Here is a 17,634-nt window from a genome sequence, read left to right as displayed (position 1 = left end):
TTGGTGTTTAATTTGTTTCTGTTAGTGTAATTAAGAGTTTATTCTTAACCCTTGGATGCACAACCTACCAATACCTACACTCTTCCACAAGTGGGGTCAAAAATGACCCCAAATAGAAACAATGCATTTTGCTATAAACTCGGTTGTTATTCTTCAAAATCTTTAAAAAGAGGAGTTGTAATATTTTCATATTTGAGGTATTCCTCATAAAACACGTTTGTGACATGAGGCCCTTTGCATTTTTATTTATTTTTTCATTAATTTTAAGAAATTGCAGTTTTTGTATCACTTGTATCACTTTTGTATGCTTGCTCGGCATATACTGCAGAAGCTGGGCCTTCCCTCTGAAAGGCACAAGTTGTTCACCCACTGTAACACAATCACTGAGGATGAATTTCTGCCTGCAGTTGACCAGGAACAGGCCCCACATGTAGCGGAAAGCTGCCATGTGGTTTGTTTTTAGTTGGTAGGCTCTGGTCCTCTTGTCATCAAAGCGCAAGAAACGGCGAATATCTTTAAATCTTTGAATTGACATAGTGGCCTTGTACAATGGGTTATGCAGAGGACTCCCAAAAAACACACCGACTTGTACATCCCAGTTCTTCTCACTTCCTGCAAGAATGGTCAGTCAAATGAAGGCCAGGAGCTTATGTTTGATTACATTTTTCCACTCTTTTCCCCTGTCTGTGGCTACTCTTCATGCCTCCATATTTGTGCATGTCAGCACCTTTTCTATTATATTATCAGACATGAACATCTTCCATGCATCTATTGGGGAGACAGTACTAAACCCAGGTGCAACCCAGGCCTGGCCGACTAATTCAGAATATTGTGGCTAGAACAGTAAGAGGGGCTCATTCTGTTAGACTCAATATCCATCTCCTCTTCAGAGGACTCATCAGAGGACTCCTCTGTATCTGACTGGCCTTGTTCAGTAGGGAGGGGGGGGCAATAGTCTGGGTCCTCTATATCTGAGATGTCAGATTCTGAGTCAATGCCTCTAATGGGCTCTTCATCCCATCCGTCCTGGATCATTTGTAGGGCAAGGTCCACAGGGATCCTAGCTGGCCTCATAGCAGCCATGTTACTTTAAATATTAAAAAAAAAAACATCAGAAAGGACAATGTTTGAAATGCACAGGAAACTATAAACAGGGCTGCACATAAATGGTCCGCAGGTGTGCATTTGCTGTCAAAATAAAAGACACGTACCAGATAAGAGGTTGGAATGCTCGTTTGCGTACATTAGATGTTCTGGAGGAGGACAGACATTTGTTAGGAACTCTCAAAGATGTCGAAGATGTGTGGCACACCCAAAATGCGTGGCCACTTTTGTGTTAATCATCTAATTTAATTTATTTAATTTGTTTATTTGTTATTTTCTGTGACTATGAATATTCAAAATGACTTTGGTAACATGACCAATTTATGCAGTATATTATTTTGTCACATGGACTGTACAGAAGGAGAGAAAAAAATGGAGCAACACCTCAGGTGGAACTATTATTTCAAGGCAGGTGCACCCCAGTTGCTTTAGGGGGATGGACTTCCGCCCACTATTCAGATGCAATCTGAGAGGCAAACCGAGTGCGCTGTGTCTTCATTGCTCCTGAAGTTTACCTGTATTTGCAGGGATTTCTTCTTTGTTATTGTGGCACCATTCCTGGGGCCCGTAACAGAAGCAAGCTCCGTAAGCAATTACTTTGGTGTTCCTCCACCGCAAAAGAAGCGAGTATTCTCTGAATTTCCGGGAATACTTTTATTGTGACAGCGAATGCACACCTGCGGACCACTTATGTGCAGCCCTGACTATAAATCATGTATGTTATTGTGTAAAAATTAATTCTTGATCCATCAGAAGTGTAAGTGGGACAGTCAGAGTTGCTAAGAATGAAAGTTTCATAGAAGATTCCATAGGAACTGCTTGGGGTCATTTTTGACCCCACTTGTGGAAGAGTAGGGTAGTGATACAAAAACTGCATTTTTTTTTAAATTAATGAAAAAATAAATAAAAATGCAAATGGCCTCATGTTACAAACATATTTTTTGAGGAATACCTGGAATATGAATATATTACAACTTTGCATTTTAAAGATTTTGAAGAAAAACAACCCATGGGGTCATTTTTGACCCCACGTGTGCATCTAAGGGTTAAAGTGTTTAACCTTTTAAGACTGGTCGGAGTGGGCACGCTCCATTTTGCGTAACTATTTTTAAATTCCTGTAGGACTGGAACCACGTAAGCTAGCGCGATCGTTTTTATTGCATATGAAACCGTAGGAGTTGTACTTACATCTTATGCCATCATCTTGCCCTAGGTCACCGTTTCCTTCCACATACAGCTTTGCAAAAATGGCATAAAAAGCACTTGCAGCAACAAAAACATAATATTCCAGAAACACATTTGCTGATCTGATCAGCTGTTCATAACATTTCCTACTTTGGAATAGACGTCAGCACGAACTATTGCATGTCCGCCATTACTTGCCCAAAACAGGAAGTGATGTTATTTTTCACAGAAAATTTAGTTTTTTTACCTTCAGGGCTAAAGTCATGTTTGACTTTATGCTTTTCTGTATAGTTTCTGGGATGCTTAGAACTCAAATTGCACTGCTAGAAAGTTTAGTTTGATGCACATGCTTTTTTTTTTTTTTTTTGAAAATTTGCATTATAATATTTATAATGCAAACTCCTCCCCTTTAGTGAGTGTGGACGCTTCCTCTCTTTGCTCTTTAAATGCTTTGCTTATTTTATTGATTTTTATGCTGATGTTTTCCCTTTTTTCCGTATGAGCTTACCTGTGATAGCTTCTGGACACTTATAGATCATTAGGACTAAAGTGTTCTTAATAGAAACAGCAACATTATTAAGCTGGGCTTACACTGTGCAATTTTTGGCCCATTTTGAGCCGATTTTTGAGTCGTACGACCGTTTTGGTGATCGGCCCGAGTTTGGCCTTCATCGTGCGTCGTGCATCGTGTAGTATACGTGGGGTAACGAGAAGCGCTTAACACCTCACGACCAGCTCCCGATCATCAATCGCTTGGTCGTGAGGGTGTCACCGCAGCCGCTCACACTGCGCACGCGCAAACACATAAATGTCGGTGAAAAAACGGGGCAGCACGGCAGTGCAGCGTGTGATCTGGACACAAGCGATGGAGGCACAACTTGTAGAACTTTGGAAAGCTCATCTGAGCCTTTTCAATGTGGCCTCACAAAATTATCACGACCACAACAACCGTGAAAATAGTTGGATTTACACTACTGCTCAATCACAGCTGCCTGATCAATGTTTTTCATTAGCAATTTAGTAAAGTTGATGGTGGTGTGTGTGTGTGTCTGTGTGAGTGAAAGACAGAGAGGGAGAGCGAGCAACAGAATTTCTGTTATAACCTTCATTTTATGGATGCACAGTGTGAGCACTCAGGTCGCATCAGAGCATCGGGCCGTATAGTGTGAGACCCTGCATCGTGACCTGTGAACTTATAACCCCTGCGAGTCAATCGTACAGTTTGAGCAGAAGGTGAATAACGCGACTGAAAAAAATCGCACAGTGTATGCCCAGCCTAAATTTATCTTCAGCGCTCCGTGTGTCTGTGACCTACACACAGCTGAGGCCTGATTTACAGCGTCTGGGCACCAAGCAGCCTCAATAGCCTGGAAAGGTGCTAACCGCTAGGCTAACTAGCAACAAGATGCCTTCCCTCTCCACAGATGACTAACACAGCCTCCTGCAGAAGATTGCAGTACTGGAGACAAAAATTCATCGCTTAGAAGTAAATGTGGAGGTAAATGGACTGTGTGGAAATGAAACAACCTTGCCATTGATTCAAAACAATGGCGATGAGCAAGCTAGTACACAGCTAAGGATCACAGATAACATGACCAAGAAAGTAGACTCTGTGCATTATTATAAATCCTCAAGCGATAATCCCCCCTTGGACTGTCTTGGTGCAAAACAAAGACATAAATCATGTCTCCTGGAAGGGGGAGGACGTATCACAGGAAGAGCACAGCGAGCTGAAATCTCAACTGAAACAACAACCAAAACAACTGAATGTGAAACTGCAGAACAGATTTGCTCCACTATCAAAGGACCCTGAATCGCTATTGGACAACCATCCATCTAAAAGTAGTGGAGTAAGGTCTGAAAATCTATTGAAAATTAAAAGGCCACAGGGAAAGCTAAAGGCTAGGCCTGAAACTCTGATTGTGGGTGACTCTGCCATAAAGGATGTACAAAAGATGTGCGGTAAGAACACTAAAGTCCTCTGCTTTCCTAAGGATATGGTCAACAACCTGAAGGAGAGAATTCTTCTAATTGCAGATGAATATCCAACTGTGACAAACATTGTTCTGCATACAGGGTCAAATGATGTGTCCAACAGTCGGAGGTTCTGAAACAGGACTTTACTGGATTATTAAATACTGTAAACTCTCTGAATGCAGCTGTATTCATCAGTGGACCTGTACCACCCGTCAGAGGAGGAGACGGAGAGATTCAGCAGGTTGTTTGCACTGAATAAATGGCTCATATCAGCATGTACTGACCACTCAGTGCATTTTATCAACAACTTTAATATTTTTGGGGAACGCAGGCATCTGTTTAAAGCAAATGGATTTAATTTTAACAAGTCTGGGGTGAGTAAGTAGATGTAGTAAGTAACTGTTTAATTAGTAATCTAATTAAATAAGTAATTTAATTAGTAATTACTAATTAGTAATCTTAAGTTAATCTTAATTAGTAATCTTAAAGGTGCAGCAAGAGAAGGAAGAGAAAATGAGAAAATCTTTACTTTTACAGTCATAAATAATAAGATATTTTCAAAAAACTTGTCAACTTAACAGAAATTCGTTCTTGTTGTGTTTCAGGCATATTTGTAAAAAGAGAAGAAGAATGAAGATCTGAAAGGATTTGCATTTAGTGTTTGGTTTTGTTTTGTATTCAATCATGTGACAGCTATTGTTGTTTTGTTTGTTTTTTATTTATCATGCTGTTTTCAGAGTGAACTTTTCAGCATAGACTGTATATCTGAAACATGGATGCTTCCATGATATTGAGCTGTTGCAATCTTAGTGTTTTGAATCCAGACATAACAAGCAAAGAATGGAAGTGACTATGAAACTGACTGATCAACTTGTCATTATTCATTTTAAATATATAATATAAAGTATTTCTCCCAGAGGAGGGTTTTTTTTTTCCGGCTTCATTATTCATCTGTTCACCGAACTTCTAGATCTGCAAACCAACCTAGCTGATTGCAGTAGTAGTTTTTGCACACTCATAGCTGTAGCTCCACAAGGAGGAGCTTTCACTGCAAGATTATGTATCTGTAATATGTTCAACATTAATCGGACTGCAGTCAGATTATGTCTCACATAAAGACTGAACTTCATTTAACTCCTAAAATCTCCATTTACATCCATATATCAAATACATGTAAACAGTACTCAGCAAATACAAATAAAGAGTAACAGCAGGTGCGGCAAAGTGTGTTTCCCACATTGCTTTCTCACAAAGTCAAATGAGTAATTCTGCAATCTTAAAATTGGTTCTTCATCTCCAATTTTACAGCATAAAATTTTGTTCTATTCACTCCAAGAGAGGACAGCATGGTTGTGCAATGGTTAGCAGTGTTGCCTCAACTGAATAAGATGTGAAAGGGTTGTTTGCATGTTCTCCCTGTGTTATAAAGGGTTCTCTCCGGGTACGCCAGCTTCCTCCAACAGTCCAAAGGCATGCAGTTAGTCGGGTTGGGTTAATTGCTAATTCTAAATTGTGTATAGGTATGAATCCCAGTGTGAATGGTGGTTTGTCTCTCTGTGTTAGCCCTACATTAGATTGGTGATCTGTCCCTGCTTCTTGCCCAGTAGTTGCTGGAATAAGTAGCTATGGATGGAAGTAGGTAAGTACTACTACTAAAGATTTTCTCATTTCCTCTTCCTTCTCTTGCTGCACTCTTAAGATTACTAATTAAATTACTTATTTAATTAGATTACTAATTACGTGCACTTAAGGTTTAATCATAAAGTGTTTAAACGTACTCAGAGAGGGTAACCAAGACAAATTGTTGTCAGTCTTTTGCAAAAACACTGGATTACTGGATTCTGAGAGCTCATTCTGACCCAAATATTAAAATTAGGGTAAATTCACTTATCTCATCTTGAGATTCAGCTACAACCAGATTATTATGACACAAAGCTAAGGGAGCTTACACAGCGTCAGATGAATGGGGGCAATGTGTGAAGGATGTTCCAGAGTCAGAGAGCTTCATACTGTAGAGCTTATCTTCAGATCAGTAAGAAATGTTTGCATGTGGACTCACAAATGCTGACAAGACATTTAAAACAAACACCTTTCTTGAAGTTATAGACAATAGTATCAAATCATTTAAAAAGCAAACAAACATGGATATTCCATTATACATTTAAAGGTCAAGAAAATGTTCCACGAAAGATTTTATCAGTCAACTGTTGTGAAAATCTGAAATAAATTGAGGTGAACACAATCAGTTTGTCTTTGGGTTTTACAAAGAAGTCAAACAACAGTATAGACAGTATGACAACAGCCTGCATGTTTTTGAACAAAGAAGAATTACAGCATGGATTCATTAACAATCATTCAGGATATTTCAGCATTTAATTGTGCAGCTCTAGGATAAAAACAGATTTTCAGACTGTTTGTCCTTGTTTTAATTGATCTGGACAAACTGCTTGATCTATTATGGTATTATGATGAAACATAATAGGTGAATTATGTTTCATATGCTGCTTTAGTCTTCTTAATAATTCATGTATGTAGAGTATATGCCACAGGCAGGAGTAAGGGAACTTAGTATAAGTATTAATGCCTTTGCACATTGGACAAGTAAAATTTCTGTAAATATTTTGTGTTTAAAAATATTCTTCAGTCTCACCTATTGTTAATGTGGCTATTCACAATGACTCCGTAATTTCACAGGACATATTTGTGACATTTGTTTTTTGAATGAAGCTTGATTTTTCCTGATATATAAACACTGCTCAAAAAATAAAAAGAACACAAAAATAAGACATCCCAGATCTGAATGAATGAAATATTCTTATTAAATACTTTATTCTTTATATAGTTAAATGTGCTCTGAACAAAATCACACAAAAATTATCAATGGAAATCAAATGTAGCTACCCATGGAGGTCTGGATCCAACTGATGTAATGTCTTTCAAACAAGTCAAAATGAGGCGCAGTAGTGTGTGTGGCCTCCACCTGCCTGTATGACCTCCCCACAATGCCTGGGCATGCTCCTGATGAGGTGGCAGATGGTCTCCTGTGGGATCTCCTCCCATACCTGGACTAAAGCATCCACCAACTCCTGGACAGTCTGTTGTGCAATGTGCCGTTGGTGGATGGAGCAAGACATGATGTCCCACATATGCTCAATTAGGTTCAGGGAACAGGCGGGCCAGTCCACAGCATGAATGCCATCATCTCGCAGGAACTGCTGACACACAGGAGCCACATGAGGCCTAGCACTGTCTTACATTAGGAGGAAGCCAAGGCCAACCACACCAGCATATGGTCTCACAAGGAGTCTGAGGATCTCATCTCGGTACACAGTAAAATTCACTGAGTAAATTTTACTCAAATTGAAAAAAAATTTACTCTAAAAAAGACAGTATTTGGTCCCAGTCTAAATGGAGTAAAGTTTACTCTTACGGTAGAGTTAAACTTTCAGAGTTAAATCTACTCTATTCAGTGCAAATATTTTAATACACATGATGATAATTTACTCAGTTTAGTATAAAATAAAAACAACTCCACCCTAATTTTACTCTGAATAGAACAGAATTTTACTCTACATAGTATTTTATTCTAAATAGAGCAGAATTTTATTCAGAATTGAATTTAAATTTATTTTGAATAGAACTACATTTTCACTCCAAATAGAATTTAAATTTTACATACAACTAAATTTTACTCTAAATAGAATTAAAAGAAGAAAAATATGTGACTTTATTTCACCCTCTAGGTATTATCATTCACTGCAAGGTACAACAAATAAATCAGAAATTATTTTTATTTTAACTGCCACCTTTATTGTTCACAGGAAACAGTATGGTACAATAAAAAAAAACTGGAATCACTATCACTGTATGACACCTGTAAATCAAATGCTTTACAACAGAAAAGCTCTTCAACACAAATTACATGAGGTCCGTCTCTTGTACACAAAACTTGAAAAGCATTAAAATGCTCATTCAGACACACTGTTTGCAGTGCAAATTGTAATCAACAATAACCTCTCATCCTTCACAACAACATGGCAGATCTTGTGAAAAACTGGCATTTCACAATGGAGTTTTAAACAAACAACTAAATCTGAACGGTAAATATTTCCATGGTGTTTTGCCCATCTAACATTTAACATCTTGGTGTTGAGCTGAAGAGTCTCTGCTATCTTACAGCCCCAGTCCAATGCATTTAAAGAAAGCATAGGGTCAAACACCCGCCAAATGAAAGCAATATGACTTTGATGTTTTATTGCCAATGTTTTAGTTACATTTTTGAAACTTTTCAATTTTTTCTTAAAGAAGTTGTGGTTGGATCACTTTGAATTCTTTATCAAGGAATTAGCATTTGACTGGGACCTCTTGCAAATGAAACAAAACATTCCAGCTCAACACCCTTAGTAGAATAAAAATATATTCAACGCAGCATCCGAGCCCTCAACTCTGCAGCCCTAGGATTCACTTTGGTTGTATCAACATCTATCTCGTAAATGGCGGTCTGCAGGAAGTTGTACATATTGACCAGATCGTGGTCATATGACGTACCAAAGACAAAGTGAGCTTTGAAAAGCTCATCAAAACAAGCAAGAGAGCCTGGTGACTTACAAGGTACTGCATGTTTGTCTATCACAACGAAGTACTTGTGAATTACACTCCTCTGAGTGCCCACTGCAAGAAGGTATGGTTGAAGGCTCTCCGTGATGCCATCGAGATGCCCCTGGATGCTAGTTCCCGTCTGTGACACAAAGACAGATAAGACTTCGGTTAAAAAACAAGAGGCTGACAGAATTAAGGACAGATACAAAACAGACAAAACTAGTTCAATTTTAACTGCTAGCTTGTCAAGAGTATAATCTGTATATCTATATGAGTATATATACAGATATAATCTATATAAATATGTTAATTACCATGACAGTTAATTTGCTGAAATTGTAGCATTTCTATTTACAATGAACTTAAAGTTTGGAATGACTTGTTGTTTGTGTACTTTACTCAAGTGATAACAGAAATGTGTGATGTTGCAAATACAGCCTACATATGGTTGTGCAAGACATAAAGGCTGCTTGACTGAGCTGTATACATCTCTTGGTAATGACTAAATTCATAGTTGTATTTAAACATACACCTTTTAAGTTCGTCAGAAATATTGTTATCAATGTAAATATAACTAGTTATGTTTCCTTTACTGTAACTTTACCTTGATGAACTTGACAAGATGCTCACAGGCTTGTCTGGCTGAGAGCTTTCCTGGTCTCTTGCGGCCATGAGGTGACGGTGGTAACAGGTGTACAAGGATCAAAATGTATGACATATCACCGTCCCATCCTGGAAACATAAGTAAATTGAAAACAAAAATTAGTTGCCAAAACATGTTATCTCCAACTGTGTTAACACTTACATTATAAAGTTTTGAAAAAAAAAGTGACAGCAGGTGACGGTGTTGCACTTTCAAATGCTCCAATTAAAACATAACAATATAATCCATCTATTTTATCTCACCATTTTCCACTTCTATTGTGCATTCAGCATTTTGCGCAAGGTACTGAAGGTCATCTGACTGCGTGAGACCACGGCTTTGTTCGAGCACTTTCTGCTTGTAGACAGTGGGCCACTTCTCCAGGAACTTCGCAGAGGTGGCTTCATCGAACATCAAAGTAAAATCTTGCTCAATCTGCAGAAGAGATGAAATTAAGTTTTTGAAACTCCTTACATCAAACAACTTTATGCTCACTTTTTTCCTTACATGCACCTCAACTTATAAATGTAACAGTGAGGGAAGTTGAAGGTAAGATAAACATACTAATCCTCCTATATCCAGGAATCTTGGGAAGTCCAAAAAGATATCAGATGACTTCACTGGATCATGAATCATCTTTTGGCGATAGTTGAAGGTCTGCTTCATCTTCATCATAACAATTCCTTCATCAGCTGTATGTTTCATCAACGCAATAGCCTCAGAACACAAGCTGTCTGTCATTAGGCAGTTGTCTTCTCTGAAACAGTCTCTATCAGATGTTGGGCCCCCTAACAGTGGATATGAATGTGACAAAAATGTGACACCATGTCCTACAAGGCTTGAGAACTCAGCTAGAATTTTCATGCATGCAGTTTAGTCTCCAGATGAGTGAGACTTGAATTATAACTACTAACAATATCACATACCCATTTGCGTTTTTGACATTCTGGGAGTCTTGTTTTGTCCATTAGAAGCTTCCTTTTGGATAAACTTCAATCTCCAAGCCAGATACCCACTCCCATCTTCTGCATTGTAAAAATGCTCCTAAAATTAAATGAAATATTTGAATTAACATGTTAAAATATATTTACACTTTCAATCTGAAAATTGCAGCAATTGAGCTCCCTTGCTCGGGATTGGAGTGCTGAACTCTAAAGGGATTTAAATAATAAGAGTTAAGAAAAGCCAGCACAGATGAAAGTCCTGCGAAAAGAAAAAGCATCTTAAGCATTACTCAATCCAGAGCCAAACTGTTAAGAAAATTCTACATATATTTCATGCCTGAAAAATGTCTTACATTCACGAGTGAAGAGTAAATTGTTTGAACTTATTCTATTTTGTACTTACATAGCCCAACCTGCTCCTAGGATCAGCCAGGTATGGGAACAACGTGATGATACCCTTTGCATAGTTCTCTTTGACACGTCTTGAAGGACTTGTCCTACACAGACAAACACAAAGTACAATCACTGTTGAAAGTCTAAATACCACTTCTAAGAAAATAAATGAATGAATAAATGATAAATGAATTTATCATATATATATACTTATGAAATAACTATGTCAGCATACCCATGTTCACTTGTCATTTGTGCAACTAATATCTTGACCATGTCACGCCGTCTGCTATCCGTTAGGCTTTTTGTCCGGGCATACTCATTGATGATCCTCTCTCCTCCTGGTTTGTTCTTTAGAACATCTTCAACCATCTAAGTAACAGTAAAATAGAGCAATATAATAATATATAATCAATATATCATAAATATTTTTCTTGTGATACTAAAAAAGGTTTCAGGTTTGTTCTAGATCAAATCAAAGGTCTATAGTCACAAATACATGATTTTTTTAAAAGTATTTTTTAGTATAGAATTGAGGTTCATTAGATATTCATGATCACTGTGCTTTAAAGCCACCTAAAGTTCTGTTAAAAAGCACAAATAGTTACCCTTAAATTTGTCTGTCTGTCAAACACACTAACTTTTTATGTTGCCGTTGTCTACAATATGCAGAGCTGTGCTGAAGGAAAGACAGCAGAATCTTGTGCTTTTATGACAGTGATAATAATACATATAATATATTCAAATTTGTGTCAACTTTCTGAAGGGGTATACAGCAAACTACATTGCTTACTCGGGCAAGAGAAGTGTCGTCAGCTCTCCGTCTTGTTGTAGGACTGTGTTGCAATAATATGGTGTCATCAGAGTCCACTTCAATTTCTCCACTGGAACTGGTAAAGGAGGTGCTTGAAGAATCTATCAAATCATAAAAATTATAGAGGTCACTTTTGTGCTGCCCCTGGTTGCAACAATGAGTTTCATGTAAGGAGACTAAGGATGCACTGTCCACTTTGAGTGTGTTTCTTTAGCAGTAATTGACTACGTTTTTTGGCTAGCTGCACTCAAATGGGAAAATCCACCTCGTAGCCGGGTTTGTAAAGCACTTTATGAATGAGCACTGTTGAAGATTTTTAGTTGTAGTGCCTTGATTTTCCTGTGTTTTTGCCAATGAGTGACAGAATCGATAACATAAACTAATGTAAGTTTATTAGTCACAACCAACCACATGACATCACATTCTATAACAAACAGAAAATCTTTTTAAATGTTTAGCAGTCATTTCTTAAATCCAACTTCAGAAATAGTTAAATCCATGTCAGTTTTTGAGAGCAGGGCTCCATGATGTAAATTAGCCTTTATATGTTTAGTGTTTCATGTCTTCTTGCCTTCTTGTTTAAGTTTATATGATGGTTAGTGTTATTTACACAATCACAAACATTGTAGTACCCACCAAAATATAGGATTATTTGAAAACAATTCAGTAAATTTATTAGCTTGCCTTACACAGAACATGTTCTACTAGCCAGGACTGAAAGCATGAATGACACAGTGGCTCAGTGATTGAGTGATTCTAGTGACATTTACCTTTCTGCAGATGTTAGATTTTTCTTTGCTTAAGTTAAAATGCTGTTACCAAGCTGATGGGCCACTAAACAGTTAAAAATTCCATCAGGGATAGAAACTCATCATTATTCCATTATTCCTGAAAAAAGTTTGGCCAATCTTAATATTTGGACCAAGTAATTTGATAGGACAACTGACTGTGCTTACGTAACTGCTCACACCCTCTCCACTTGCAACCAGGAAATAAACTGGACTGTGGTTTCTCTCCCCACTACCCTGTCAATTAAAAGTTTAAAAATGACGATGATGATGATGACATTCCAAGGTACTTACCATCTGGATTTGGACCTTGTGCTTGACAAATCTCTAGCACACCAAGGTTTTGTTTTTTCATAAGGAAATCAAAAACATCCTCATCAACTTCAGTCTTTGAGTCATCAAGAACTTTGAAGTCCAAGTTTGGAATGTTAAACTTCTTGGCAACTGTGAACATTATAAAATTGCATTATACATTTGAAATTAATGCCAGAACAAGGCAAAAAAAAGTGAAATTAAATAAACTGAACCAGAAAAAAAGCCTAAACATTTGGTATAGCAGCTATTATAGCACCATCCCGAAAGCTTGACTGATTCACAATCTATGAAACACACTGGAAACTTTGATTTTTTTACTCACCACATTCCAAAAACGATGTGTAGGTCAGTTGGCCCTCAAAACAGATGTACTTTTGTTGTTCTCTATACTTTACACGCACAGCTTGCATCCTTCATGATATGAAAAGGATATTGTTAAATAATCACATTTATTACAAAATTGAACAAAACACACACATATATTCCTTGTATGTCTTACAATCTCACGATGCTCTGTTCTGATGAAAAAGCATGTAAAAAAAACCCATAAGTAATAGAAAACTCTACATTGCAGCAATAGGAAGTTTGTATAATGCTAATCTAATACACTAGGGGCTACAGACTGCAACCATACACACAATTCAATTCTGAGTAAAAAACATGTGCTCACCTACCATTTTGGATAAAACATTGGTGCACAGGATTTGTTAAAAACACACTTCCCTGGTCAATTATACTACCTAAAAATAGCTATTCAGCAATGCTAAATTAAGTTTATTTCAATATAGCTGTCTGTGAGTGGTGGAACAACATTAATTTTGTTGGAAGCTAATGTTAGCATCAACCTTGGCAATTATGTAGCATGTAAGACCCACAAACTCAGAAGCTGTAATATAATACTGCATTACCCTTCACATAAACAAAAACTCCACATTTTATTCTATATTAAATCATTATTTAGCACTTTGCTCACTTACCTGGCTTATGCTGACAGTCGCCTCTGTTCCACTGCGGGATAAGAAAATGGCGGCAGAAACGAAACTTAAGGAACGAAAATGGGCGTGGTCTTTCTATATTACTCCAATAGAATTTCCTCTGTTTTTTGACTCCAACTCTAGCGGACAATTGAAGTGATTAGGTTCCAAAACGTGCAATAATGACTCTTTTAGATGAAAATGATGTTAACTCTGGAAAAATTACTCTCTCCATTTTCCTGTGTACCTAATGGCAGTCAGGCTACCTCTGGCATTTCTTTGGGAGGGCTGTGGGCCCCCCCAAAGAAGTGCCACCCCACACCATTACTGACCCACTGCCAAACCGGTCATGCTGGAGGATGTTGCAGGCACCACAGCGCCTCCAGATTCTGTGACATGTGCTCAGTATGAACCTGCTTTCATCTGAGAAGAGCACAGGGCACCAGTGCTGAAGCTGCCAATCTTGGTGTTCTCTGGAAAATGCCAATCATCCTGCACATCGTTGGGGTGTAACCCCCACATGTGGACATCAGGTCCTCACGCCACCCTCATGGAGTCTCTTTCTGACCGTTTGAGCAGACACATGCACATTTGTGGCCTGCTGGCGGTCATTTTGCAGGCTCTGACAGTGTTCCTCCTGTTCCACCTTGCACAAAGGTGGAGGTAGGTCCTGTTGCTGGATTGTTGCCCTCCTACGGCCTCCTCCACATCTCCTGATGTACTACTGATTTTCAATCAGTGTTGCTAAGTGGGCAGTTTGATTTCACAGATGTTTGATTGACTTGGAGTTACATTGTGTTGTGTCCCCTTTATTTTATTTTATTTTTTAAATTTTATTTTAGTCTTTTGCATAAACAGATTCGACCACTCAGATAACTGCGTTGGCAACAAGTGTGCTCAAAAACTTGCACCGGTGATATAAATAAATAGAAAAAAAAAAAGTAAAATTATATACAGTAGCGGTTTTTGATACGGGCGACACGGGCGGTTGCCCGGGGCGGCATCGTGGTGGGGGGCGGCATCACGGGCATCGGCAAAAAAAAAAAAATTGCTCGTACTCATGCTGCCCCGACATCATGCCAGCGCATACTGGGAATGTCATAGGCACCGATCGGTTTTCTACCGCCCATTTGTGGGAGTAAGGGCGCCCTCCGTTTGCGAGGTGCGCCTGCTGCTTGCGGCACAGGGAGGAGAGGGCGGGGCGGCGGGGGATTCTCTGGCTGGCTGGAGCAGCAAAAATTACCAACTCGCAAAATAAAACAAAATAAAAACAAACCAACAAACACGAAAACACCAGACATTATGATACAGACTTATAATTTGCACCGATGTTTTTTCAAAATTCTATACGCGAAAAGTGAGCGCGAGAGCCCTCAGTGCGCCTGCTCGCTGCTGAAGTCAAAGTAAACTTTATTGTCATCCCCGCTATATACAGTCCAGTATATAGAGAGACGAGACGACGAGGCTCCAGTTACAGCAGTGCAAGTAAACAAACAATAAATATTTAAGAGTAAAAAAATAAATATACACTTTAGGACTCGGGGTAAAGGGATCAATAACAATTTAAAATGTATATTTTATATTTTGTTGATTTAAAGTCTCACACACAACCCGTTTTTAAAGTTTAAAAAAAAAAAGAGAAAAGAAGAGGAGGAGTGTAGCGACTTCCTCAGTCGCTAGAGGCCGGGGACTGAGCCTGCCTATTTGCCTGACGCGCTGTCAACTTTACGCAATAATGCGAGAGGTGGAATTGCTTGCTTGTTTATTAAAGTGCTTGAAAAGTTTACAGAGCAATGTGATCGGCTCGCGATTCAAAGCAACAAGGGGAAACTCGTTGTGCTGCGGTCAACAAAAACTACGGCTACCCAGCCCTGCTCTGTCAAAATCAAACCAGTGAATGACAGACTGACAACGCCCTCTTAATGTCACCGCTACCACCCACGTGACTCCCGTTACACATCACCATAGCAACCAAACAAATGAAAACCCAGTGATCATTAAAATTCAATACATTTAATTATGGCTCCTACAAGGAGAAACGAGCAAAAGATACAGGTAAGCAGGTGTGTCATTGGATAATGGCAGGTCATGTATCCTAAAACATTCAGAATCAGAATACTTTATTAATCCCTAAGGAAATTATGTGGGTTACAGTTCCTCCAAGAAGAAATGGTAAAAATAGTAACAGTAACAGACTAAACTCCAAACAATATATACAATAATATAATATTAATTAGTCAGTGTCAATTGTTGATTTGTCCTGTTCTCATTATATGACGAATTATGATGTCTGTTTAGTAGCCGTTTGCATACAATGCATACTCTCTCTCTCTTCATGTGTGTGTGTGTGTGTGTGTGTATGTGGGGGGGCGTCAGAGGGGGTGTTCGCCCAGGGCGCCAAACAGGCTAGGACCGCCACTGATTATATATATAAATAACCTCAGACACACAGCTATATTAGGGTGACCCACCGTCCCCCTTTCCCGGACAGGTTCATTGTTCACGTTCCGTCCGGGGCGTCTGGGGGGTTTTCGAGATTGATCATATATTCCGACAGAGGACCCATGTATGTGAAGTCATCCCCGAACTGCTGCTTTGTGAGCGCTTGTTCTGCGCACACAGAAGGGACAGACAGCGCGCAGCAACGCGCCCAATCATGTTTAACAGATCCCAACGCGCAAGTGCATCTTTTCAGACGAACTGCAAAAAAAAAAAAATCCTTCGTACCGGCCCAGTACTGGTAATTTTTCTTATGCAGATGAGCCATTATTTCTGTAGCCTCCATAGGTTTGCACTTGTTGACTTGTAAAAGCGTATATGACACATTTTATTTCAGAATTCATAAACCGCACAGAGAAGGCATCGTTCAAATATGTTAAATATGTTTCTTTAAGCAAGTTCTTCATGACTGAGCCAAGTGCCCTCTTTTTTAAAATCAAAATATGGTCACCCCAAAGCTATATGCTGACCCAGGTAAATCAACTTCCTGAAATGTTTTTCTCTGTCTCTTTAGATATGGTCCCAACTCTGTCTCCTCACAAGAGACTCAGCAGCGGATTAAAATCCCCAAGTGAATACATGGACATTTCTGTGACACGCTCCTGATGTTCGCACACAGACGTCCGACAGATACCAACACCGGAAAAGGTGACGCTATTTTCTGGAGGAGCAGTAGGCGGTGATTTCATACCTGATGATCTCTAACCTCGGTCTTAACCTGCTTCGGAGCCGGTTAGCGTCACATCATGTGCAATAACGTAGCTACTGTTTCCCAAAATTTAGAAACAAATCCGATCAGTTTAAAGATTTAAACAAAGTCATTAAAGTCACCTGTTTCAGGTGGAGTCCAGCCTCCTCTCAAGAAGCAGCTCACCTGTGCGTCAGTGTTTAGTTTCCGGTGTTGTGCCCAAAAGTGATCGTCTGCCAGAAACTGATTGCCGTCCGCGGGAGCGCGCGCAGCTGCTTAAAGCTGCAGCGCCCGGATTAAGTGCGTTGCCAGCTACTTCCGTGCAACTGACATAACGTGGGGGAAAAAACCCAAAGACATTAATGCCTTTCTTATTAGGCAAAGGTCTGCATTTATGGAACTTTAACGTTTCTTGTAACCGAATTATGACGCTTATCAGAAGGTTGCTTTTCAGACTACACGCATCACGATGGAATAATTAATGCCTAAAGGTTTAGTATCTCTACTCTCGTTGTTCATATTTGTTATAAGACTGTCGAATAGTAGTTAAAACAATAAAGACCTATTGTGCCAGTATCACCATGACTTTTTCTTGTTTATTCAGAATAACGACTCAGAACATGGCATTTTAGTGCTACCGAAAAGTGATTGTGGCCCATAACTTGTCACTGAAACAATATTTCGGCTTCAAACTTGTTGGATATATTCCAG

General features: G+C 38.9%; 1 protein-coding gene and 1 long non-coding RNA gene across 2 annotated transcripts; both read right to left on the bottom strand.

The window, feature by feature from the left end:
• Positions 1–5,998: 5,998 nt before the first annotated feature.
• On the bottom strand, positions 5,999–17,133 carry LOC112847912 (uncharacterized). The gene is made up of 2 exons (XR_003221747.1): positions 17,067–17,133; positions 5,999–7,478 (listed from the first exon to the last, which is right to left on the bottom strand). It is a non-coding gene; the product is annotated as an uncharacterized LOC112847912 (long non-coding RNA).
• LOC100708577 (uncharacterized) lies at positions 8,074–14,701 on the bottom strand. The gene is made up of 11 exons (XM_005464345.4): positions 13,740–14,701; positions 13,085–13,173; positions 12,742–12,891; positions 11,639–11,760; positions 11,081–11,217; positions 10,856–10,949; positions 10,435–10,552; positions 10,073–10,296; positions 9,772–9,943; positions 9,470–9,597; positions 8,074–9,004 (listed from the first exon to the last, which is right to left on the bottom strand). The coding sequence occupies exons 2-11, from the start codon at positions 13,170–13,172 to the stop codon at positions 8,687–8,689; spliced, it is 1,551 nt and encodes a 516-aa protein (XP_005464402.1). The 5' UTR covers position 13,173; positions 13,740–14,701; the 3' UTR covers positions 8,074–8,686.
• Positions 17,134–17,634: the final 501 nt, after the last annotated feature.

The sequence above is a fragment of the Oreochromis niloticus genome, linkage group LG9 (genome assembly GCF_001858045.2).
Source record: "Oreochromis niloticus isolate F11D_XX linkage group LG9, O_niloticus_UMD_NMBU, whole genome shotgun sequence".
Classification (NCBI taxonomy): domain Eukaryota; kingdom Metazoa; phylum Chordata; class Actinopteri; order Cichliformes; family Cichlidae; genus Oreochromis; species Oreochromis niloticus.
Note: the sequence above shows the minus strand (reverse complement) of the source record. Positions and strands in the feature narration are given on the sequence as shown.

Coding starts and splice junctions, on each gene's coding strand:
- LOC100708577 (XM_005464345.4), bottom strand. CDS start 13,172: ATGCAAGCTGTGCGTGTAAAGTATAGAGAACAACAAAAGTACATCTGT. Junction 10,297..10,434: donor AATGTCAAAAACGCAAATGG/GTATGTGATATT, acceptor ATCCACTGTTAG/GGGGCCCAACATCTGATAGA. Junction 9,005..9,469: donor ATCTTGTCAAGTTCATCAAG/GTAAAGTTACAG, acceptor TTTGTGTCACAG/ACGGGAACTAGCATCCAGGG.